The sequence below is a fragment of the Vulpes vulpes genome, chromosome 16 (genome assembly GCF_048418805.1).
Source record: "Vulpes vulpes isolate BD-2025 chromosome 16, VulVul3, whole genome shotgun sequence".
NCBI lineage: Eukaryota > Metazoa > Chordata > Mammalia > Carnivora > Canidae > Vulpes > Vulpes vulpes.
In genome coordinates, this window is record NC_132795.1 from 29,845,207 (window position 1) to 29,870,273 (window position 25,067).

Consider the following 25,067-nt stretch of genomic DNA (forward strand, 5'->3'; position numbering starts at 1 on the left):
TCTAAGTTTGTACTTTTTGACCTCCTTTGCCCATTTCGCCCACCTTTCCCCACTCCGTCCCCCTGGCCACTACCAATCAGCTTTCTGTATTTTTTTTTTAAATGCAAGTTAATTTTAACTTGTGTTCTACTGGTGAGGGAACGTTTTACAGCCTCTTTGTACTGAAATGTGTTCAGGAGCTGAGACACCGAAGTCCGTGTTACTTGAGCAACTGAACTGCCAGTCTGTCGTTACAACCAAGGAAAATGGAAAACAGGAAAAAGGTTTATTGTTAAAAGGGGGTTCCTGCAGCACAGGCTCCCCTCCCCCGTGGAGCACCAGCCCCCACCTCCAGGAGCGCCCCCTCCCCCCTCTTCCCCGCCCCAGGCCCGAAGCCCGCGGCTGAGCAGCGCCCCTCCCCCGGCGGCCCCGCGCAGAGGCTGCCGGGACTGCGCGGCCCAGGCGCCCCCGGACGGCAAGGCCCGGAAGCCCCGAGGCGGGCGGAGCGGGCGGAGCGGGCGGAGCGGGCGGCGGCAGCCGGGAGCGCCCCCAGGCCGACGCGGAAGCCTCGCCGCCCCCCCGCGGGCCCCGCCGTTTCCGTCCCGACGGCCGAGCCGGGCCCGCGGGCGCGGAGCTGGTCCCGGGCGGGATGCGGCCGCGGCCGGGGCGGTGGTGGCTGCTGCTCTGGCTGCCGCCTCTGTCCTCGCTGCCCGCGGGCGCCGTGCGCGGAGAGGCGGCGGCGCTGTCAGGTAACGGCGGGCTCTGGCGGCAGCGCACGCAGGCGCACACGGGCCCCGGCCCCCGGCTGCGCTGCCCCGACGCCCTGAGGCCGCCCGCCCCGCTCGGCGGCGGCGGGGAGGGAGAGGGAAGGGGGGCGAGCGGGGGCGGGGAACCCGGGAGCGAGCAGGGGGCGGGGCGAGCGAGCAGGGCGCGGGGCTAGCGAGCGGGGGGTGGGGCTAGCGAGCAGGGGGCGGGGCTAGCGAGCGGGGGGCGGGGCGAGGATCCTGGGAGCGAGCAGGGGGCGGGGCGCCTCCTCGTCGGGTCAGGCTCCCCGGGTCCCGGTCCCCGCCCAGCCCCGGCCCCGGCCCCGGCTCCGGAAGGCAGCCGTTGCCCACCAACCCGTCGCCGCCTCCTTGGCCGCCTCCGCCCGGAGTCGCCGGGTGTGCTGTAAGCCGGGCTTAGCGCCCCCTCCAGGGAGGGCAGGGCCTTGTCTGAGGATAGAGACCCGGAGCACCTGCCCCCGCTGCCAGCTTGTCGCCCGTCGCCCGGGGAACCGTTCTCTGCCAGTTTTCATTGCACAGACGTTTGTGGAGTGCTCACTCGGTGCTGGCAGTGTTAGCAGGGCTCTCGATGTGCTCTCTTATGTGATAGCCTAGTAGCCCTGTGAGGGTAAGTACCCCCTACGTACCCATCTTATAGATGAATAAAGAGAGGTGGGCTTCGTAGTAACAAATGTAAGCCGTCTATACATGAGATGGAAAAATAAATCACAAATACGCCTGAGAAGGAGGGTTTCTGAGCATGGCAGCAGCCAGGAAAGTGTCAGTAGCCCTGAACCAACCCCTGGAACCTTGACTTCTAGACATTCATGACCTTCCCCCCCACACACACACTTGTGAAGTACCTTGGTCCAGGCACAGCATCTTTATGCTCCATGGTTTTCTCATCACTAAAACAAAGTTGTTCTATCGCAGAATGGTTTACAACATAACCCAATATTTCGCATGTTTGTGTTACAACATTTAGTGTCCACTGTGACTTATGTTTTGTTAACCAAAGGGCTAAATGCTTTTCAGAGCTACTGTTCTGCCCAAGAGATGCAGGATGTACACTGAGTTGATAAAATTCTAGCCCAGAGCCAAGAAAAATGGCAAGTTGTGTAGCTTTAGGGCAACTCTTGCCATCCCAGGTCCGTGTTACAGCACAGGCTGTGGAGCATCCTGGGTCCTGTGTGTGCAGGTGACATCACGTTGGAACCTCTGGACTGGACTAGGTCTGAGGAATGTTGCTGCTCTAAAAGTGGTTCTGTGAACTGAGATCGAACAGCTGGTGCTTCCCTTCACAATAGGGCCCGTCAGTCACAGAAGAAGCTTGCATTAGATGATCCTAACTTGTAAAGTTCTCTCTCGAATGTACACACCCTTCCGTAAAATAGAGAATATCTGGAGCCAGGACAGCTTTCCGTCACCCTCTTTGGAGGAAAGTCAGAGGCAGGTGACATTGGAGAGGCAGGTAGTTGTCTGGCTGGAAGGAAGAATTATTCATAGTGAACTATACGGTGATAGGCCACGGCCTGTGATCATCTATGGAGAAGAAAAATCAGTCCTCAAAGTTAGAATCAGCCTGATTATGCATCAGCATGTGCTAACTTCAGATTTATTCTCTATGCACATTCTCAGAGAAACAAAAATCAAATTTATATTCAAGTCTGGTTTAAAAAAAAAAAACAACTAGGGTTAGGACAGAGAAGTTACTTTCTAATTTTGGTGCTCCATGCTAACCCCTTTGAAAATGTCAATTGGCAAATAATACCCAGAAAAATCCTTCTTCTTCGAACTTTCAGGAGCTAAGGTTTGTTGGTTTTTGCTTTTTGTTTTTCTTGTCCCCCCCCCCCCCCTTTTCCAAAAGAAAAACAGTTATAGGCCAAATGAAGAAAATAGCAGTCTAATTTAATAGGTGGCTTTTAAAATTTTATTATAGTTTCATCTGAAGTTATTTTCTTTCCATATGGGGGCCATGTAAAGGTTAAATTTTTAGAAGGAACGTTGCTGAAATATTTTTATGTTGGAGGTTGTTTAAGATCTGCTAAGATTTGAGGAGCGTTTGTGCTTTTTATTTTTAGCATATTCTATAAGTAGGTTTAAGTACTACCTACCCTTTTCTGAAATTTCGACTGAATATTTTTACCTTATGTATGTATGACTAAATTCTTTAACTTAAATATATCCTTTTACATTTAGGAAAACTAATAAATGACAAAAGTGGTACAAAGGAGTAATTTTAAATGTAATTTATTAGTGAAAGCAGGTGATAACCCATCTGTCCCTTTTTTATATAAGCTACATAGTCTTAGATTAATTGAATATTTATAAATTGAGTGCTATTTAAGTTGAAGTAAGGAATGTCATTGGGTAGGATAAGCCTGACTCAAGTGCTTTGGTAATGTAAATGATTGTGCTTTGTCTTAGCGGTTTGGGCACTACTGTCCAGAAAGTCAGAAGGCAGGGTTATTGCAGAATCAAGCAAACCTTTTGAGGCCTACAGGGCGTTACCGTGAGGATCCTTTCATGGCTCAGAGGTGCACCCTTGCTGGGGGAGCTTATTAGTAAGTATGGCATTCAGGGCTGGCCGGCAGATATTCCTAAGTGCTTAGGAGGTGAGGCAGAGCTGGGATACCCCACACTTCAGATTTTTGTCCGGATCTGGAATCAGGTTTGAGGAAGTGAATACCTAAGCTACGGGGCACCTTGTAGGGCAGAAAAACATACTCGGCCTCAAGGGAAGCTGTAGCTGTCCCTAGGCAGGAATTGTTCTCTTCTGATCAAATGAATGATTATTATTAACATTTTTCTGAATCCCTAGAAATTCCCTTTTGTTTTCTCAATTGCACTAAGAGGGAGGAGTTTTGTTGATTATCAGTGTGATGTCTTTGGGTTTGCCTACAGCGACCTCCAAGAAGTTCCATCTTGGAGAGATGAACCAGCAAAGACTGAGGCCCCATGAATAAGTGACACCTGCAGACATGCAGGCAGCTTCCCAGACCTCAGGGCTGGATGGGCAGCTCCTTCAACAGCTGATGGAGTTCAGATAAGCAGTCCCATCTGGCTAGGTCTTCTCTTACCCACCCTTAGGTGGAGGTGGAGGAAGTAGATAGTGAAGTGTAAAGTGTTTCTAGAAGAAGCCTAGATAACAGTCTTGATCCTTACGGTCATTGTCTTAGGCTTGGCCTAACTAGCCGGTGGCTTCAGGTTTACACGAACTCACGTGAAGCTAGATCTGTAGTTTCTTGTAGCTGTGAGTTTCTAGTTCCTTAGTTAGGAGTCCTCTTGGGGGTTGAATGAGGGAGTTAACAATGAGGGTAGCCAGAGCACACCATGAAACGCTAACACCTGGCCTGTTATGTCTCGTATATTGTGTGAATTTGACATCAACTTCACTTCAAAAGCTAGAGAGCACTCTGGAGAATTCCAGGTGGAATACTTTACAATGTGCCTTTAGTAGTTTCCATAGGTATCAGTAGCAGAGCAGTCTACGCATCTATACTTAATCCTGTAGGGGAGCGAAGTGAAACTCAGAGCGTGTTCCTTTCTTCTAACTGGGAGGTCCCTTATGCAGAAGGCACTGATGCAAGCTTGTTGTCTCTTGCTTCTCTCTGCCCTTCTTTATCCCAGGAGGATAAAGAAGATCCCTAGCCCAAGGGGTCTTAAGGATTACAGCTTTCAGCCCCGTAGTTAAGGTATGTGGATGATGGAGTAGAGTAAGGGGGAGATGGAGTCTGCAGGTTCTGTGGTGGAATGGCAGGGACACAGGCTGGATAGGACGTCGGATTACATCAGATTGCTTCAAGGGGAGGGCCGGGGTGCGCTTCCCTTTATGTGCTGACTAGTGCCAGGCAGCCTTTTACAAAGATTGGCCAGGCTTTCATTGTCTCAGCTGTGCATGCCCGAATAACCCACTGACCCTCCCAGATTAAACACATACACAGAAGACAGATTTTTAAAGGCTGGGGGTACAGTAAAGAACATGCTGCCTCTAACTTCATGGAGAGACAGAGTATAAGCTGATAAAAATATGAGGAAAGGGATCCCTGGGTGGTGCAGCGGTTTGGCGCCTGCCTTTGGCCCAGGGCGCGATCCTGGAGACCCGGGATCGAATCCCACGTTGGGCTCCCGGTGCATGGAGCCTGCTTCTCCCTCTGCCTGTGTCTCTTTCTCTCTCTGTGACTATCATAAATAAATAAAAAAAATAAATAAAAAAAAAAAGAACTGGAATGTGCCAATGAACGTCCCAGTTTAAAAAAAAAAATATGAGGAAAAAATAAAGCAGAGTGAGAAGCAAGTGGGTGAAAGGGGTTGGAATGTGCCATTTTAGACAGTGGGGTCAGAGAAGGCTTTCCTAAGAAGGTAACTTTTGGGCAAACCTAAATTACCAAAAGGAGCAAGCTCTGCCAAAATCTGGGGAGCAGATTGCATGTCAAGGAATTGGCAAGTAGGAAAACTTGAGGCAGGAATGGCTCAGCATCTCGAGGACAGGAGGGTTGGTGTGGCCTGAGCAGCTGCGAGGATGAGGAGTAGAGGAGAGAGGGTCACAGCGCTAGATCGTGGAAGGGAGGGTGGTTTTTTTTTTTTTTTAATTTTTTTATTTATTTATGATAGAGAGAGACAGGCAGAGACACAGGCAGAGGGAGAAGCAGGCTCCATGCATCAGGAGCCCGACGTGGGACTCGATCCCCGGTCTCCAGGATCGCGCCCTGGGCCAAAGGCAGGCGCCAAACCGCTGTGCCACCCAGGGATCCCGGGAGGGTGGATTTTTATTACAGGTGCAGTGTGAAGTCATCGGTTTTGAGCAGGTAAATGATGTGCTCTGATTGATGTTTTTAAAAGATCTCCATGCTGATTGGAGAATAGGTTGGAGGGGAATTGATATTTAGGGCAATTCCAGAAGCAGGGAACCAGTAATCCTAGTGCAAGGAGACTGGCTTGGATGACAAAGAAGCATTTACTTCTAAATTCAGATTATTGCACTATACTTATATTACACCATCTTGCTCTTAAGAGTTAGAGATCTCAAATGATTTAGGAGATGGTCTTAGGACCAAGTGGAAACAAACTCATTGGAAGGCAGCATTTGTTTGCAAAGCTTGGACCCGGAAAGAGGATGTTCCCTCAAACCACGAACAAGAGCAGTAGTTAGTTCTCTGTGTTTCGGCCCCGGAGCCACCCTGCAGAAAAGCCCCTGGCCTAGAGCACCGGCCCTGTTGGGAGTAAACCCAAAGAAAGAACTGGCCGCCAGTGACCTTCTTACAGTGGTCCGGGGCTGCTGGGGTCTGTGGACCTTGGCCCCGCCCTCCCTCACCTGTCCTGCTGGAATGCGCTCCCTTTCCAACACAGGTAGGAGTTCCTGTCTTTTATTGAGGCCCCGGGGTCAAGTTGTGGACCCCGCCTGGTTTAGCCGGGAGGCTCTGCAGAGGCTGCACACAGCCTCCTCCCTGTCCTCCCTCTGCTCTCATTGCCTGGAGGCTCTCACTGTGTTTGGTTGCTCAGGTGCCCCCAGGTTCTCTTGCCTCTGACATCATTTCCACAGCCAGCTGCCTGCCAGGGCTTTGATGTCCGGGAGGGCCCTCTCCCCTGCATATCCCTGGGCCGGGGGTAACCCAGCGGCTCCCTCAGCACTGGCTCTGCGTCCTCCTTTTGGTCTGGTATATGAACATGCCATACTGGGGGATGGATTTTTAATTTTTAGTCTCCTATATTTAGCAGAGCACCTCTAGAGCTTCCTTCACGTGCCTTTTTGAGACCTGTCTCTTAGAATTTTGTATTTGCATCTTGACTCTCAAACTCTGCAAATGTGTTGGTATATTTAAAAATGTAAGCATTTCCTCACAATGTTAAGAGTAAATTTTAAGTGATTTGATGGTGTCACATTGGAAAATACTGGATTCTCCCGTGACTTTCCTACTTTGTTAACTTTGTGACCTTTATGCAGTCACATTAATCGGTATTCTCTGCATCTTCTCAAGTGTGTCTCCACTCTCTTGGGCTCAATGCTTAGGATGCGTCTAGCTTGGGCACAGACCTACGTGGGCTTCTTCAGTATTCCCTAAATGGCTGTGACTGTTGACCAGTTACTAGTTACTCAATCCTTCCCTAACTTTGGTGCAGCCGGTTGTTCTAGCTTCATTTCAGGTTTTTCTGGAGCAGCTGACCACACTTCCCCCTAGAAAAGTTGGGGGGGCCCCAGGGGCTCAGGGGTTGAGCGTCTGCCTTTGGCTCAGGGCGTGACCCCAGGGTCCTGGGATCGAGTTCCGCATCAGACTCCTTGCATGGAGTCTGCTTCTCCCTCTGCCTGTGTCTCTGCCTCTCTCTGTGTCTCTCATGAATAAATAAATAAAATCTTAAAAAAAAAGTTGGGGATGGGCATAAGGCCCAGTTTTCTGTGTGCCCATAGCATTCTCTGTGCCTGCTTCCTGTTGACAGACACAGTGATGACACCCTATCCTGGATCCAGAAGAATTTATGACTTTCATCTCAGTTCAATTTATTTTATTTCTTTCCCACAGAAAGTGGCTTATTGCTTTTAGAACAAAATAAGATGCTTCCAGAACTTTTGTTAGTGGAAAAAAAACTGTTAGAACCTGAAAACTTTTCTAAAACATTTGTCAGTTGATGGAAGTAAGCACCTCAACATAGAGAACTTCCTGCTTGCAACCGTGTGGAACCAGAGCTGTGGGGTTCGATACACTAACCGCTTAGAGGCAGGGCTTGTGCTCGTGGCCACTGTTCCGAGGGTCGCGTCTGACCTGCCCGGGTGCGTGCAGAGCCCACCCCCCCCATTCCCAGCTCTTGCTCATCACCTCCCACCTTACGTCCTGTAGGGGATCCTGGCCTATAGGGGATCCCGTGCGGGAGACCCAGCTGAGTGAAGGATGGAGTGGCCTGGCTGGCACCCGGCCTCACCCAGCAGGGAGGAGTGGTAATCCTCCCTGAGCTCGGTGGCCTCGGCTGTCCCGTCCGCAGCAGAATTCCCCACTCTGGACACCCTCTCCTCCCCCAGTGATCCCCCTGGGGCCAAAGCCAACGTTTGGTGGGAGAGCGGGAGGTGAGAGGCTGCACTCCCTCACGGGCATCTTTATGGTAGACGCCCGCCCATCTAGGTGTGTGTAGGCGATTCCTGTGGGGTAGGCAGGGGCCAAGCTACGTATGTGGCAGCCCAGGCCAGGAGCGGCCCATGGGAGCCCGGCACTGTTCAAGGAGCTGGGTGTGGGGGGGGGGGGCACTCGAGGCCCCAGGCTGGCGGGCAGTCAGCAGGCCTGGAGTAGAGCAGGTGGGGCTCCCAGCAGCTCTAGGTGCCTGAGGCCGGAAAACAAGCCTGCCGGCTTGTGGCACCAACGCTGATCCTCAAGGACTGATCTTGGCCTCCAGCCCTGACTCAGGGGAAGAGGGCGTCTTACTTCATTTTAAATTCAGAGGGAGCCACAGATAAAATGAATCCCATTACTTTACATGTTTCTTACGGTATTTACCATCTAATAAGGCACCTCGCTCTCCTCTTCTGTGTACTGTATTGTGTTGTATATTATTTGTATGTTACATATGGATCCCAGATCATTCTCTGTACTTCCCTCCCCGGCTCAGTACCTGAAAGCTGACATCTGTGGCCTGAGTCACCTCAGGCCTGTGGCTTCTTTGTCCTTTGGTTCCCATTGGGTTTGGCCAGTGAGGAGCCCTGATGGGAGGGCAGGAGAGAGGTTGAAGTAGTCATATCTCCATCCTCCATTGCATGTTTTGTCAGGGATTGCATCCATCAGACTGTCCTCCGGGTTTTAGTAGCTCCAGCAAATAACACCAGGTCCTCCCTTTGCCATTTCAGGCCTAGGGATGTTGAAGACTTCTTGCTGTCGTTGAGGTCTAGGAAGTTCACGGTGTCTTAGTTGACAGTGTTGATGCCTTAACTCTGCCCACACACTCCCTGACCTCTTCAGTAAAGCCTTCCTGAGTGTCAGCAGTTACCTGCTGAGACTTTAATGCTCACCTAGAATTCTCCAATGCTCAAGTCTATACTCCTTAAAGTAGTAACCACTGCTTACCTCTCTAGCTGCAGATGTTGAAATTCCGTCATAATTCCCCACACTCTGACTTCAGTGAACAACTGAACCACTTCTATGATTTCCCTAATCTTGGTTTTGTACACACTTGCCACGCTCTAACCTTTCTTCTCTGTCTCGTGGCCTCTGACTTATCCTTCAGTGCTCCACCCACATTTCCTCTTCTCTAGGAAGCTGCCCCCAATTCTTGCCCTCTACTCCCAAGACTGAAGTACCTATTCTCTGTGTTCTTAGACTTCCTTCCATGTGTCATAAGAGTATTGATGCTGGACTGTAATTTTTTGTCTGTCTATTGTAGGTTGGAATAGACAACTAGGACTGTAATAACAATGTAGAAGAATCCATTGGTCAGAGAATGTAAAAATAGCATTATTCTTGTGAATTAAAAAGGAAAAAAAAAAGGGTATGATTCTGGGAAATTAAATCTTTCAGAAATATATTTTCTTTTTCATCTCTCAGTTGCAAGGTGTAAAACCCTGAAGGAAATGGATTTTATTAAGACTTCCGACTCAGACTGTTACTGCTACAATCGAAATTCCCAAATGGAGTGGAAATACATGTGGTCGACTGTGCGGGTAAGAGCCTATGTTTAAATCACGTCTTAAGAGCTGAGAATTAAAATGCACTATTTCAAAAATTAAAAATATCTTTTATATGACACAGAGCAGTGTATCGGTATGAAAGGTGACTTGGGAATCACGTAGAATGGCCTAAGGGAAAGGAATGTATGGAAGGGAATATTAACTCTTCATACTTTCTGTGAGCCCTTCTCCAAACCACTCTAAATAAATATGGTATCTAAGTGACCACGGTGTGCTCGCTGTTCAGACACAACTCAGGACAACACTCTGTCTTCTACTTTCCAAAATAATTGCTATCCCAAGCCACTCACTCTCTGATTCCAGGTATGGCCAAGAGTAGTTTTTCTCAGTAGCCTAGTACTTTCCTTCATTCAGCACTTAACATATTTATTAAGCACTTGCTTAGTGCCAGGAACGTAGGCTTTTAGGATACATCAGTGAACAAAAGATCCCTGCTCCTATGTTTATACTCTTAGGGGTATAGGAGTATAGGGAATAGGCCATAAATGTAATAGAGAGGAAAATTATAAAACTAGTAAGTGCTATGAAAATAAGAAAATGTAGAGCAAGGGAGGCAGAATGAGGGAGGTAGGGAGCAAGTTAACAGTGTAAAAAGGGTGGTCAGGGTAGTTGTTGTTGAGAAGGTGGTATTTGAGAAATATTTTAAAGTTAGTGAGTTATCAAGATAATATTACCAAGAAAGAGTAGTCTAGCCTGAGGGAAAAGCTAGGACAGCATATCAGAAGGAACATGACGTTGATTTGTACTGTTGCTGGTTGTAGGCACCACTTTGGCCACCTGGTTAAGGTGGTATCTGGCAATTCACAGTTTTACCACTATGAAGTGACCATTGTACTCTTTGTAATAAATGATTTTTGAGGAGATAATTTAAAACTATGTAGAAAAAAAATAAAACTATGTAGATATCCTTTTCCTCATCAATTTTTCACTCTCTAGTTTTATCATCCATTGATGATGCTTGCATGAATCAGATATCATCATGACGTTAATCAAATGGTCATTTTCTAATTCCCTTATTCTTTCTACATTCATCAGTATTCTTCAATAGAGGAGAGTTTTTCCTTCCCCAGGTTATTTATATCCACATAGTGTTATGGATTGCCATTTCATTCAGTGGATTATAATCTATTACTTCATGGTTTATTTTGATATTCAGATTGTCCTGGATTTGACCAATAGGAGCCCCTTCAAAGTAGCTCATTTGTCCTTTTAATTTGTGCCTATCATTTGAGCATCTTCTGGCAAACAAGATGTTCCGGGCTTATTTTGTGATTTCTGAAACCCAGCTCTGGAATCATACATTTTTTTTTTTTTTTAAGAGATACTCAGAGTTAGGTGTGTTTATTAGTGCTGGGATACCATTGTCACATGTGTATACACACATATATATACATACACATATGTACAAATCTATTTGTGATTCTCTATCTGTTGAAAACCATGAGTTCTGATATCTTCCATACTATGGGTTCATTCTAATTTCTCTCCTTGACATATTTGTAACTTTCTTCTCTGATAGTGGGGAACTTAATTTTCATTATTCTCAGTATATTGATTTATTTGCCTAATGCTTGAATAGTAATTTGTTATTTATTTGTAAATATTTGTTTAGAGTGTTTTTTATCTCTAGTTTAAGAGTATATAGACTACATGCTAGGCTCCAAAATTACTTACAAATTACAAATTACTACCCACCCCCCCTTTAATATAGTTGTATTTTTCATTTGAAATATATTTAGTTTTGTTTCCATTTCCATTTGAAATATATTTGTTTTTTTTTATTTGTTTTCAGGGTTTTCCCCTATCCTAATTGATTTTATTGTCATTTTTTTTAGTGTGTATGGTATTAATATGGTTTAATGTACAGAAGTATTCTCAGAAAAGTGTCACTCCCCCTCTTTCCTCTACCTCTTCCTGCCCACCCCTTGTGAGTAGTTAGTCTTACTAGCTTCTCTATGTCTTTCCTGTGTTTCTTTTTGCAAAAGTAAGCAGTAATGCATGTTTATAGACAGTAGAGAAAGTGAGTTTAGATGGAGGACCAATAGCTGAGCCTGGATCAGCCTTATATATAGGAAGGGAGAAAAGAGCCAGCACAGGAGAGAGAGAAGGAACACAAAGTGAAGATGTCCAGGAAACTGTGGGAAGAAGGTGTTACAAGGAAAAGGGAGTGATCAGCAGTGCTAAATGCTGTTGATGGATCAAAAACGATGACTGAGAACGAATTCGCCATTTGATTTAGCAACATGTAGGCCACTGTTGACCTCGTCAGGGACAGCCTGTTGGGAATGAAACAATGATTGAAGAAGTTTAAAGAGAGAATGGGAGAAAAGGAACTTAAGACTGCAGGTATGGCAACATTTTAAAAGAATTTGATTGTAGTGGGAAACAAGGGGATAGCTAGAAGGGAAAATGGAGTCAATAGAAGGCTTTTTTCCCCACAATGGGAAAAATATCAACATGTTTGTATGCTGATAGTGTTGTAGGAAAGATGTTGAGGTTCAAAGCCAGTGACCTAGAAAGAATTCTTGAGATGTCTTTGGTGCAAAAGGTGGTTTTATTAAAGCACAAGGACAGGACCCGTGGGCAAAATGAGCTGCATGCACTGGGGTCGTGAGGAGTGGCCCATTCTATACTTTCAAGTTGGGAGGGGGTTAGGGACAGCGTAAGTCTCTAAGGAATTTTGGAAGCAAGGTTTCCAGTACCTTGAGGAGGCTACTATTGTTGGGGAAAGGTCATATATTACTGTCTAATAAAACCTTACTCATGAGACCCTTCAGATGTATATCGGTGGGTCATCTGTGAGGGGCATGATTGCCAGCCAACATGTATCTTGGGGGTTTAGAGATAAAGGAAATTTCTGAAGGAATTTTTATAAGTTAAAGTAGACTTACAGGGTCCTGGGGGTCGGGCTAAGATTGCCTTTGCCTTTAGCAAAGTGTTAACATTAAGGAAGCTGAGTTTCTAGAAGAATGTTACTCTGCTTCTTTCGAGGACTTCTCAATGGGCTATAGGTAGTAGGAAATTAAATTTTTCTTTTGCCTTTTTTTCCCGTATCAATAGGAATGGTCCAGTAGAGAGGGAAGAAGAAGTATTGGTAGGATGTCCTTGAGTAGATAAAGGTGATCTGATTCAGTGCCTTTAAAATCTCCTGTGTGGCAGAAAGTTCCTCCCCACAGGTAGGAAGCAGAGCACGTGCCTGCCGGTGCCCTCCAGTTGTTGAGTATGGGGACAGAAGCCTGTTGACATTGCCTTCTTCCATTTTCAGCCAAAAGTGCGGGTGGGGAGGAGGTGTTGGTATTGAGGAATAAAAAGCTGTTAAATCTTTGTTATACAGATTGGAGGGTAGATAGGAATGTATGGTATGATCACCTGTAGCTTCAGGTCCCACTTCAGTTTCACACTCATGGGTGTGAAGTCAGACTGCTATGCATTTATCTAGCACCATTTGGTGGTGCAAAGGCAAGAGTGGAATGGGCAGAGAGTTGGATTTTGCAGGTAGGTGTGACAAAGCAAGAGTGGTGTAAAGGAGTCAGGGGTACATGCAAGAGAATGATTTATAATGATCGATCATGGAATTTAGCTGGATAAGAAGGGGCTAAGGACATCAGAGGGGTGAGGAGCAGGGAAAAATGCTTGACCCATGGTGGGGGTCAAAGACTTCCTGGGGTCAAGGTACTATAAGGGGCATGCTGGGGGATCCCTGGGTGGTGCAGCGGTTTGGCGCCTGCCTTTGGCCCAGGGCGCGACCCTGGAGACCCGGGATCGAGTCCCATGTCGGGCTCCCAGTGGATGGAGCCTGCTTCTCCCTCTGCCTGTGTCTCTGCCTCTCTCTCTCTCTGATTATCATGAATAAATAAATAAAATATTTAAAAAAAAAAAAAGGGGGGCATGCTGGAAATGTAGGAGTTGGTGGTCAGCCAGCAAGATGCCTGAAACAACCTGTAGAGGGGCTGTAGTTTGGTAATGACAAGGTCCAGAGTGTGGCCATGGGAGTGGTTGGCTGAGGTCAGGCAGAGAGTGTTAGGGGAGAAGCTCAAGATGCCGAGAGTCAGAGAATTGGAAGGAGTTTGGTGTATTGTGCATATTGATCCCTTGAGAGGTATGACAGGAAATAGTAGTAGAGCAATGGTGAGCCAGGAGCCAAAGTCCATGAGAAGTGAGGGTAGGTATTGGGTTATAGCACCTGATGCCTGGTTTTCTGGCTTGCCTTACTCGTGGACAAAGAAGAGGAACAGAGAGGGACAGGCAAAGGCAGCAGCAACAATTGTCATTTAGTGATCACTGGATTGTCACTGTCTGCTTGGTGTCACTGTCTGCTTAGTGCTTTTTTGTGAGACCTGAGTGGGATCTGTGGTTGGATTCTTCTTCGGGGGGCACGAGGAGAGAAGCCTGAATCACATCTGCTCGGCTGATCCGGAGGAAGTGCTTTTCCTCAAACACAGTAGAAAATGATAGAAATATAAACCTCGTGATAAACCAAGGAGTTTGCCACCTATTACTTTCTGTCGTCCTTTTTCACATGTCCCTTGGCCACAGCAACTTGCTAGAAGGGAGTTGAATCACCTACAACTCAGGGGAAGAAACATCCACTTTCAAAAGTCTATGCTCCAGTATGTTCGAACTAAACAGAGATCTGTAGGTCCACGGCTGGGATCCCTGGGACTGTGGGACATCTACTCAGATGTCATTCTTTAGTCAGTTATCTTGGGCTCTCTCTATTCACCTGCTCATGACTTTAAGGAACTTCAGAGACATTTTAACTTCTGTGTTTATAGATTTGTTTGCTCTTACTTTATAGGTGAAAATTACCAGTTCAGGCCTGTTCAATATTGTATACATCACAGAAAAATATAATTGTCAGTATCCGGAAACCATTCTATCTTTAATCAAGTGTATGATTCATAATTTTTGGACACCAAAGATGTCTAATGAAATAACCATAATCATCAATCCATATGGAGAGACCATGTGCTTCTCTGTGACGCCTGTCAGGAAGATATTTATGTATACAATTAGTGTGAATCGAAATCGTAAGTCTGTTTTCATTATATTTGATTTAGCTTTTCTGGAGTGACATTTCAATAGATCGACTTGTTTCACTAACTACACTGACACAAAATCTTTGTTGAATGTCTTTTTTACTCCAGTTGTAGATTTCCAACTCTGCTTTGTGTTTGTGGCAGGCATTTTCCTCTTCTTTTATGCAAAGACCTTGAGTCAGTAAGTATGCATTTTTTGCTTTCTTAATTTTGTGAATTAAAAAGGGGCTAGCACAGTTTTGACCCTATGCTAATAAATATTTCCACACTAGCTTATAGTTCTTGCTTTAGGTTGTACAGACAGTAGGTCTGAAGATGGTGCCAGAAAGGCCTTTAAAAACCCATAGCAGTACATGTGATATGTATGTGTATATTACAGAGTGCATTTACATGCATTATTCTGTGTCAGGTGTTAATACACATTTTTTTTATTTGATCCTCCTAACAATTACATAAGTTCTGTATTATTGTTCTCATTTTATAGATGAGAAAACCAACATTCATCATGACATGACTAGCTCTTGCTAGGACTGAGATTTATACTCAGGTCTTCTGATGCCAGATGCTGCTCTCTCTCTCTCTTAGATTCAGGCTGCTTCCAAGATTTGTGGCTCTGGTACAGAAGGTTGAATTTTTTTTTTTTTTTTAAGATTTTATTTATTCATAGAGACACAGAGAGAGAGAGAGAGAGAGAGAGAGAGGCAGAGACGCAGGCAGAGGGAGAAGCAGGCTCCATGCAGGGAACCCGATGTGGGACTTGATCCCGGGTCTCCAGGATCATACCCCGGGCTGTAGGCAGCTCTAAACCGCTGAGCCACCAGAGCTGCCCCAGAAGGTTGAATTTACCAAGTACCTGACTTTTGCATAAACGTGTTATCCTGATATTCTGTATATTACAACTTCTCTCATGAAAAGGCACTTTTTTCCAATAACATTTTATTTCTTAAGCTTTTTATTCCTAATATTGTTTATCTTCCTTGTAGTATAATCGTGTTTAATGTAAGGCATGACCTTTAGAAACCCAATGTTAGTTACGTAGCCTGAGGAGCCTGAGGAGCCTGAGACTCCCCAGGAACCAGACTGCAAGCCTGCGCCCTTCGGTTGGCAGATACCGACTTGGGGAAGGTCTTTAACTTCTCAGTGCCTTCGTTTTCTCCTCTGTGAAATTTAGACATGGATAGCCATCTCACAGGGCCGTCGTGAATGTGTGCCCAGCTTGCAGACCAGTGCCTGCTACATGATTGGTGCTCAGTAATTTTTCTGGCATCAGATACTAAACATAGAAGGTAACGCCGACATTTTGTTTTGAGTTAGTGGCCAGCTATTTACCATAAATTGCAAGTACAGACTTCATTTTATAAGAGTATAGCATGTAATTAAAGCTACCATCTGAGTTTTTCTCCTTGGTATTCTTTCTGGCTACTGTCATCAGGTTAAGCATGGTTTTAACACTGAAAGTGCCGTGTAGCATTTAAATGGCTTTTATCTGCTTGTCTTGACAGAAGTCCTATTTTCTATTACTCTTCTGGGACCGTGCTAGGTGTTCTAATGACATTAGTCTTTGTCCTGCTGCTGGTGAAAAGGTTAATTCCCAAGGTAGGCATACTGTGTATAAATGAATGGAAGAGGGAAACCATGATCTCATAGACATGAAAAATTGATCCAAGTTAATTCACACTGATTATGGTTCCTGATTCAAACTGTATTTCTACATTGTATAAACTGACTTTAAAATGAATCTTTTTCTAGAGATTCCATTTTTATTTGTTACTGTATATATCCTCAAGTATTAAGTTTTGGTGATCCTTTTTTTGAGACCTTTTTACTTTTTGGGTAATACATTTTTCTTATGAGTGGCCAGGGACTGATCTATGCTGAGTAGAAATTTGTCTTGGTCTTAGCAGAGCTGAGGAATGTCATGATGCTGAACCGTCAAGGCCTTGAATAACTACATTGCTACATCTGGGGATTTCTTCATTATTATTTGTTCCCCAAAACACATTTAATGAAAGAATGCTCTGTACTGAGTCGGGAATAAATATTAGTTCATGATGATCATGTTGCAGATACTTGGTTAAAGCTTACAACACTGGCATATTTTGAGATAAATTTATTTTCTTTAAAGAAGTGCTTCTCCCACTTTAGTGTACATATGAGTTACTAAGAATCCTGTTGAAATGCAGATCTGACTAGGAGTCTACCGTGGGACTCAAGAGTCTGCATTCCAGCAAGCTCCCAGCTGATACTGATGCTGCTGGTTCATGGACCATAACTTTAACAAGACTCTAGAGAGTATCTTGAATTGACTTCAATGCAATTTGATGTAGAAGTTTCTAACACAAAGCGTTTATTTGTTTGCTCCTATTTTTGTGAGAGTGAATGAACCAAAAACTGTGTCATTTATTTTCTTCCATACACAGTATAGCACCTTTTGGGCTCTAATGGTTGGTTGTTCGTTTGCTTCAGTTTATTTTGTGTGCCGATTCACGGAGGATCTCAAGTGGCTATGGGATGAAAACAGAATATATATATTAGGTAGGTAATTTTTAAAAAAATCCCGTTATTGCTAAAGCTGAAAAATATAGCACTTTTGGTGAAACACTTGGTGGATTACGTAAGTGATGTGTGTTTCACAGTGGATCCCAGCTGGAGATGCAGAACAGCTCAGCATCCTACCGTTACTAATGCAGAAGCTGAGCACTGGATCAGGGGTGCAGCCTGGTCCTGCCACTCTTAAATTATATTTTCCTTTTTTAACTAGAAAGTGACAATAAAAAGTAGGGTCTGTAGCCAGCTGTGACATATGTTGAGGCTTATTCCTGACCAAAGCAACCATGATAGCATTTGCCTATCTAGGACTCTGGACTAAAAAACTGGTATATATCATTGTAATTTATTATTAAATATACCTAATTATTACAAAAGACAGCATAGTATCCTACATGGAAGGAATAAATAGCCCTGTATATGTTTTTCAACCTTACTTCTTTAGAAAAAGAAGACAGAAATGAAGGCTTTCTGATAGGTTGTTAGCTTAAGTCAAGGCTCTGTCATGATTTTTCATAAAGCTATTCAAGTTCAAATTTTCAAATTCTTCTGCTTTTCTACAGGCTATGTCCTAATTGTAGGATTTCTCAGCTTTGCTGTTTGTTACAAACACGGGCCCCTTGTTGACGAAAGGAATGTGAATCTTCTGATGTGGACGCTGCGGCTCCTGGCGCTGCTTCTGATCTACTGTGGTGTCACTGTGCCCCAGTGCGCCTATGCGGTTATGATCCTCATCCTGTCCTCCAGGAGTCTCTGCTACCCATTGAAAGCATTCAGTTATATGAGGTGGTGCGTATCTTTTTTTGCCTTGTAAATTTGACATTTTGAGCTCTGGTTTTATTTATTGTTTTGGGAAGTTTCTTGCACGTGTCATATTTAGTCTCATAATTAACTAGCACGTTTCATCTGGAGGTCTGAGAGAGGATGGAGAACTTGAGCATTGAATCCCATCTCCGTTTCTAGTCTTTGTTTTTCAGAGGACTTCCCTCGATTACAAGGTAATCCCAGCTCCCCCAGAATTCACTAAAATCAGTGTCGGAGTCAGTTGCAGTCTGGGTCGCCTAAAATTTCTACTTTCATCCTACAGTTCCTTTCATTAGGGCCCAAGATTGCTTTAAAGACATTTGTTGTCCTTATGAGATAGAGCTAGAGAAGTGAAGGTATTATTTATGTTCAGGAGGTTTTTTTAGGTATTTAAGCCCTTTAAAAATACAGAGATGAGGCAGCCTCTGTGGTCTCAGCTTTGCTGCGGTTCTCCTTAGTCACGGAGTCTCATCACCTGTTTTTTTGCGTCAGGTGCACAGAGGAGATGCTCCTACCCTTGAGGTGTACTTGCTGACACATCAGCAAAAGTTCCTGTATCTCTGAAGCGTTAAGATAAGCCTGCGCAGGGACTGTGGCACAGAGAGTTCAGGAACTTTCCTGAAGAAGAAATTACTAGGCTGAATCTCCGTGAATTGAAACAGCGAGGTGCATAAGTGTAGAAAGGAGTTTCCTGAGAGGGAGGAAGGCCAGGAGGCAGGGGAGGGAGGGGGCACTGGCCGGGGTGGGGGCCTTCACAGGCCTGGGCAGGGAGCCGGCGATGGCCGTCCGCCTTGTCCGCCTGCTGCCCAGAGCGTCCTGGTGCGGGTGCTGGGGGCCGCGCCGCGCTTCATGCCCCGAGCCGGGGTCCGTGTGGTGGGTTAGCCCGACCGAGCGCTGCTGGACCATGTCCGACTCGCCAGCGGCGCTCTGCGTTTCCCCGGGGACACTCCGCAGAGCAGCTCACGTGACCGAGCGGTAACCTGAGGGACGCGCCCCAGCCTCCCGCTGCTCGCTGTGTGAGGAAGTCCGGGTGTGGCGCCGGCCTTCAGGGAGGCACGGGAGGGGCGTCCGTCCTCCCGCCGCCGACCCCGCGGAGGATCCACGCTCGCGACTCGCCCGGGTGTGGGCGGCCTTGCCGAGGCCTCAGCCGCCGGATGCCGTCGGGCTCGTTCACACGCGCGACGTCCGCGGGGACCTCGTGGCCTCGTGTCGGCACCGTCTTCATGAGCCTCCCCTTGGACTTTCCTGACTGGAGCAGTTTCGGGCGGAGCCCCTCGGTCAGCAGAGGCGGCGGCGGCGGCTCCTTCTCCCCCCGGGGCCTCGGCCCCCGCGGCCCCCGCGGTCCCCGCGCCCCCGCGCCGGGCTCCCCTGCTGGGCAGGTGCCCCAAGAGGGCGCCCCAGGGGCAGGGAGCCGGGGAGCTGGGCCCAGCGAGGAGGAGGCAGGGGCGGGGCGGGGGAGGGGCTGCGGGGCCGGGGCCGGGCTGGCGGACGCCCGCAACCCCAACCCGTGTCGCCTGTCGCCGCCTGTCGCAGGAGGCTCCGGACGTGGCCGAGGGCGGAGCGGCGGGCGGCCGGGCGCCTCAGCGAGGAGGAGTACGGGGAGCAGGCGGCCGCCGAGACGCGCCGCGCCCTGGAGGAGCTGCGCAGCGCCTGCCGCCAGCCCGGCTTCCCCGCCTGGCTGCTGGTCTCGCGGCTCCGGGCCCCCGGCAGGTGAGTGACCACCGGCTGCCGCGACCGGACGTCCCAGGGGGGTCAGCTGAGGCGAGTGTGCCGGGCAGAGCCCTCCGGCCGCCTGCCCTTCCACAGGCGTCGGGGGGCGGCCCAGGGTTCGGGGGCGCCTGGACACGGGGGGCCCGGGGTCGGGGGGCCCCTCCGCTGCCCCCCAGAGCCCTGAGACGGCTACCAAGCCCCTCCCGCTCCTACATCTCGTGTAAAGGCTCTTCCCGGGTGACAGACTCCAGCGTGGTCGGGGGATAGACCGCGAGAGAACATGCTGCCTTCCAGACCTTTCTGTGACAACATTAACTTCATTTAAAACAAAAAACTACTTCTTAGATTCGCAGAGTTTGTTCTGGGCGGAAGCCACTTGTCGCCCGAAGAAGTCAGCCTGCACGAAGAGCAATATGGCTTCGGGGGCACGTTCTTGGAGGAGCAGCTGTTTAACCCGACGACCGCGTGAAGCCGCCGCGGCTTCCTTCTGGCCGGGTCGCGGGTCAGAGCAGGGATCCCCAACCCTGGGCAGGCCCGCCTGGGGAGCGCTGCCCAAACCCTGGACTGTGGGGACGAGTCCTCCTGGGAGGAAAACGGGACTGTAGGGACGCGAACTTCTCCTCCTGGTAAGTTCGGCTGCGCTGCACCGTAGGCGCCAGCAAGACTGACAGAGACGCCCCGACTGCCTCAGTGCCGACTGTCACCAGGACCAGGGAGGGCCCGCGGCCCCGCAGGGAGCCCGCCAACAGCTGCCTCCTCCGCACCAGAGGCCAAGTCCTCTCTCACCCCCAGGACCTGCACCAGAAGACTGACTTGCTCTTCCTGCGCGTTACCAGTTTACGGGCTGGAAGAGACGCGGGTGCCCCGGCCGGTGTTCTCCTAAGTGTGACCCGCAGGTGTCCCTAAGTGCCAGTCTGTGAAGGGACTGGGAGGCTGGCTGACATGGAGGCAGAGGTCAACGCACCCCAGGGCTGCTCGGGCAGTGAGGGATGCCGCTGCTGCCCCACAGTGCATCTCCTCAGGAGGAACCGGTGCAGCGCTCTCTGACTGACTGACCAGAGAACCTCTCTCATGAGATTAATGCTCCGTGGAACAGTTTGCGAAGTGCTAGTGACGGCGGAATGGAGGTTTGAGGAGATTATAAAATCTCGTCCAAAACTACGAAACCATTTAGAGGCCGTGCCGGGACTCCGGGCCTAGTGGTTCCGACAACTCAGGGTTAGAAAGAGACCTTCAAAGGTGAGCGGAGGGGCCATCTCCCTACCGCCTGGGTCTCAGTATTAGTGACTATTTTTTATTTTTTAATGGACAAATAGCTATTTTGATACCTATGACAGAGAAGCATTTCCTAAGATTGTATTTTCAACCTTGAAAAAATTTTTATAGGCTTATATAAAAATTAGAAATGAGAATTATTTTCTGTGGTTTTTTGGTATGTTGAAATTGAAGACATTTAACTTTTTTTGACATTTTGAGTTGACTAGTCCATTTTAAAAATTTAGTTTATATATATTTTTAACAGTTTCCTACAAAAACAGATCTGTGATCTTTCTTCAGAGGACAGATCTTTTTTTCTTGATTCTCCAGAGTGAAATGAAGCACTCTGAACTTTGACCCTGGGGAAAGGAGGCCAAAACCAAAGAGCGAGCTGAGAAAAGATGTGAACATGGCAAAACATTCCTAGGGTTAAGATTTGCTAAACTGAATCACTTTAAGAATCAAATACAGGCTTTTTTTTTTTTTTTTCTCTCTTTCTGTGATGGGTTCTTAAAGGATAGAGGCCTAGAGAATGAAGACTCTTCTTTTACTAGAAGGAGGGACACATAGGAGCTTTCCTGAGCCAAGTTCAGTAGCACGTTTCTAAATTGAGTAAGAGCATGGTTCCCATTTGGAACTTTCTAGGCTGATTTTCAAATGATATTTCTCTTTGAAACAGTTTATCAGTGTTCTTAAAGATTTTATTTATTAATGGGGAGGAGAGAGAGAGAGAGAGAGAGAGAGAGAGGGGCAGAGACACAGGTGGAGGGAGAAGCAGGCTCCACACAGGGAGCCCGACATGGGACTCGATCCCTGGACTCCAGGATCACGGCCTGGGCCACAGGCAGGTGCCAAACCACTGAGCCACCCAGGGATCCCCAGTTTATCAGTGTTTTACAGGTTTCTCTTTTTGCCAGACACCTTTTAATATTAGGAGCTTTGCAATTTTTGTAAAATCTACTAAATTCAGTCTGTGCTTTCACATAAGCTGATTTCAAATATCAAGGAATCTTCCATTCAAATTATGATTATGATGTTAATGTTTTGTAAGTATAAACGGTTCCAACATCATTTTTGTTATAGTTTAATCTGATTTTTTTAGAATTAAGTTTATTCCTGACATAAATGTATCAGATGTGTTGCTGCTTGTGCTCACTACGTTCACCTCCCAGAAGGCAGTTTTTGACAGAATGTGTGTGTGAATAACGTAAACAGTCAGCTGGAGTTCCCAGGGCCCATCCCAGCCAGGCCTCCGTGGCCTTCACCTGTCATTCCAGGTTGAAGTGGTGCTGACTACAGAAGGAAGCAGCTCCTCGGGGGTCAAGCTAGGTGTGACCATCACAATGAAAAAAGCTAAAGAAAGGAAAAGAACAAGAGTCTTTTGGGGTACTGTTTATTTTTAGAAGAAATCATGGATTTGTGAGTTTCTGTGGTGTGATGATTGTGAGAAGCTAAACAATTACAAGCATTACTTGTGATACATTTGGTGTATTTCTGTCGTGTTCTTTTGATTTGGGCCTTATTACAGTGCTGATCACAGTTCTAATCCCCATGGAACCGTACATAGATGGCTCCCATAGGAGATTTGTTTTTCTCTCCTTCCTCCCTTCCTTTCTCTCTTTTTCTTTCCTTTCCCCACCCTCCCCCCTCCTTTATTTAAAGGCCTTTAAACTGTTTAAGTGACCATTCAGTAAAATGGTTCTGCCTTTCACAGGTGGTTGAAAGTTGGCCTCGTGCTCATACCACCATAGGTGCGCAATTACGGAGCATAACTGAACCCTTTGCGTTATTGCTTATGCAAGGTGCCTCATAAAAACTTGTTGTTAGCAAGTTGGGACTGTTTGACACCAAAATGTGTGGGTGAGATTTAGCGTAGGTAGTCGTGCTTAAACAATTGTATCATTCAAATGTTATTTTTTAAAGGTTTTTTAAAGGTTTTAAAACACATTTTACGTATCACAAAAAATGCTTTGTGAATTGGTTATACAATTTGCTAAGGGCTGAATTAGAGGGGAGTGTCCATCTGATGTTTAGGACAATATTTGAGTTTAAGACCTTTTTTTTTAAATCTAGAATTTTAAGAGATTTCAGATTTTAAGAGGCTTGGAATAGATGATGGATTATATCAATATATTTAACATGTGGGTGTATTAAGACCTCTGCAGTTCTGTCAAGAAAAGAAAAAGCATTATCCTGTATGTGATTATTTCCCAGTTAGTGAGGTAGAATTTGAGAGAAGAGAGAAAAAAATCAGTTTTTGTCTAGCTGTTATGCATAAATAACATAATAGATGTATGATTTTAAAGCCTGCAGTAAGACAGAGGTGTTTATAGGTGACCCCAAGAGTAAGCTGCCTTCTGAGAGTCACCCACTGGGTGATAATGACATTGAGGACTTAACCATGCAGGTGTGGATCTTGACCTTATTTGATTCAGAACCCTGATTTTTGTCCTTGCGCATAGGAAGACCTACCTCACATCAGCCAATTCATAGAGTCTATTTAGGGATTCACAGCTAAAAATAAAACCGGCAGAAGGATTAAAAACGCTTGAATTGATAAAACCAGCAGATTCTCTCCCAGAAGACCCCTTGAAGGGTTCAAATGGTGGTAAAAAGGTTGCTTGAGCAGAAAGAGAACAAAGGGAGTTTGTTGTATAATTCCCATGTGTAATGTCACCAGACCAAAATCTAATGCAACCCCCTCCGTGGGGCCACCGTTGCTAATATCATGAGAGATTCAATCTGTTGTTAAAGACCACCCTTCCTTTAGGCAGGCCCTGCCAGCTTTACCTTTGTGTGATTGTTGTTTTTGTGATTTTTCTGTCGTTGACGGGCATCTCCACCCCTTTCTACTGGACATGTTCTTCATTCAGATATGTTAAAATCTGCGGTCTTTTTCTGGCCAAGGAGTCTAATTATGTTCTTCGGGTCCCTATGCTTATTTTTGCTATGACCCCTGAATGTGATACCTTACTAGGTCACCAGAGAGAGTGGTTGAGTGTATATTTACTAGGATAGATCTTGGAAGACACATTCAGTGGGGTAGCTGCTCTTTGTCTCTTGTTTAAATAATTTGGAGGGATCTTTACTTTTTTTAGATTTGGTCCATTTTCCAACAAGGGAGTAATCAAAGCAGAAAGGGGAGGAGTACCAGCATTTATTGGCCATCTATCAAGTGCCATATAGACCCTTTCTATGCCTCTTCATTTGGACTTCTAATCACTCTAATCTCTTTAGTGTGGTTTCCATTTTTCAACTGAGGACAGACTTGGAAAAGTTGCTAAAGTGAATCAGAATGTGAGTCTGTGCGGGGCCCGTATGCTCTTGCTGTCGCCTGTACCACTGTCTTTAAAAAACAAAGTCAAGTAAGTGGCTCTGTGGTTAATCAGTTGAAGAGATGACTGTGTCTGATGTTTGGTGCATGCCAGTTCTGGGGCAACAGACCAGTTCCCCCGCCTTCCATCAACCACAGACAGGACTTTTGTACCCTAAAAATGAATGAGAATTAAGTTGAGTAGCACTGGTCCACATGTTATTTTTTGAGACTTCCATTGCTCTTAGCGAACCAAAAGTTCCTGACCTTTTCAAAATACAAGTTTACAAAGAGAAGATCCTCGGCTGACTATCTGGCAAAGAGTAGGGGATGTAACTTGTTAAATGATCATAAAATTCTTGCTTACATTTTTTTTTGACACCCTTTAGAAGAAAAATATTCAAACTGTGGAACAAATGTCTTATAACCTCTCCTGTCTGGCTTTTACACACTATAGAATTACCTTTGTTACTTGTCATTTTTCCCAGCTCTTCAATTTATATTTTGCTTAATTTTGTCAGTTAACTTGTACCTACACACAACTGGATGATTATAGTGCATATGGGAGCTGAATGCTTGGTGGTGTAGGCAACCCTTTTAACATAGCACTGTAGTGTGGGAGATCCAGACTTGGGGCTCCAGAGCCTGCACTTCCCCCCGTCGCTGTGAGGTCCTGGGTGTCCATCTAAAAATCTCCCTGGAGCCACAGCAGGGCAGGTGGTCCTGTGTTAGCCGCCCGAAGCGGGGAGAGCTGAGTGAGAGGCAGGCGCCCCCGGACGGGCTCACCGTGTTTCTGGTTACTCTCAGGCACAGTTTGCCCTGGCATCGGGTCACTTCCTTTCTGATTTCCTTTCTCTCACACCTTTATTCTGCCCCAGGTTCCCGCCCACCCGCTTGGTGGTTTGGAATTCCTGAGCCAGCCATTCCTAGAGCTTTGCTGGGATGGCACAGGAGTGTTTGGGGCTTCAGAAATCGCATTGTCTTGTCCCCGT

General features: G+C 46.6%; 1 protein-coding gene and 1 non-coding gene across 5 annotated transcripts in view; one reads left to right on the forward strand and one right to left on the reverse strand.

The window, feature by feature from the left end:
- The first annotated feature begins 476 nt into the window (after positions 1–476).
- NEMP2 (nuclear envelope integral membrane protein 2) overlaps positions 477–25,067 on the forward strand; it is a 42,894-nt gene continuing 18,303 nt past the window's right edge. The window contains exons 1-9 of one of the 4 annotated variants that reach the window (XM_072741153.1): positions 477–728; positions 9,263–9,378; positions 14,204–14,435; positions 14,553–14,625; positions 15,947–16,040; positions 16,865–16,979; positions 17,555–17,780; positions 19,329–19,505; positions 19,851–22,244. In XM_072741153.1, coding sequence (XP_072597254.1) covers positions 629–728; positions 9,263–9,378; positions 14,204–14,435; positions 14,553–14,625; positions 15,947–16,040; positions 16,865–16,979; positions 17,555–17,780; positions 19,329–19,505; positions 19,851–19,974 — 1,257 coding nt within the window. In that variant the 5' untranslated portion in view covers positions 477–628 and the 3' untranslated portion in view covers positions 19,975–22,244. Of the gene's footprint in view, positions 729–955; positions 1,369–9,262; positions 9,379–14,203; positions 14,436–14,552; positions 14,626–15,946; positions 16,041–16,864; positions 16,980–17,554; positions 17,781–19,328; positions 19,506–19,850; positions 22,245–25,067 lie in introns of those variants that run through there. The other 3 variants (XM_072741151.1, XM_072741150.1, XM_072741152.1) reach the window with 3 other exon arrangements.
- LOC112922964 (small Cajal body-specific RNA 20) lies at positions 8,043–8,142 on the reverse strand. Its single transcript, XR_003235572.1, has one exon.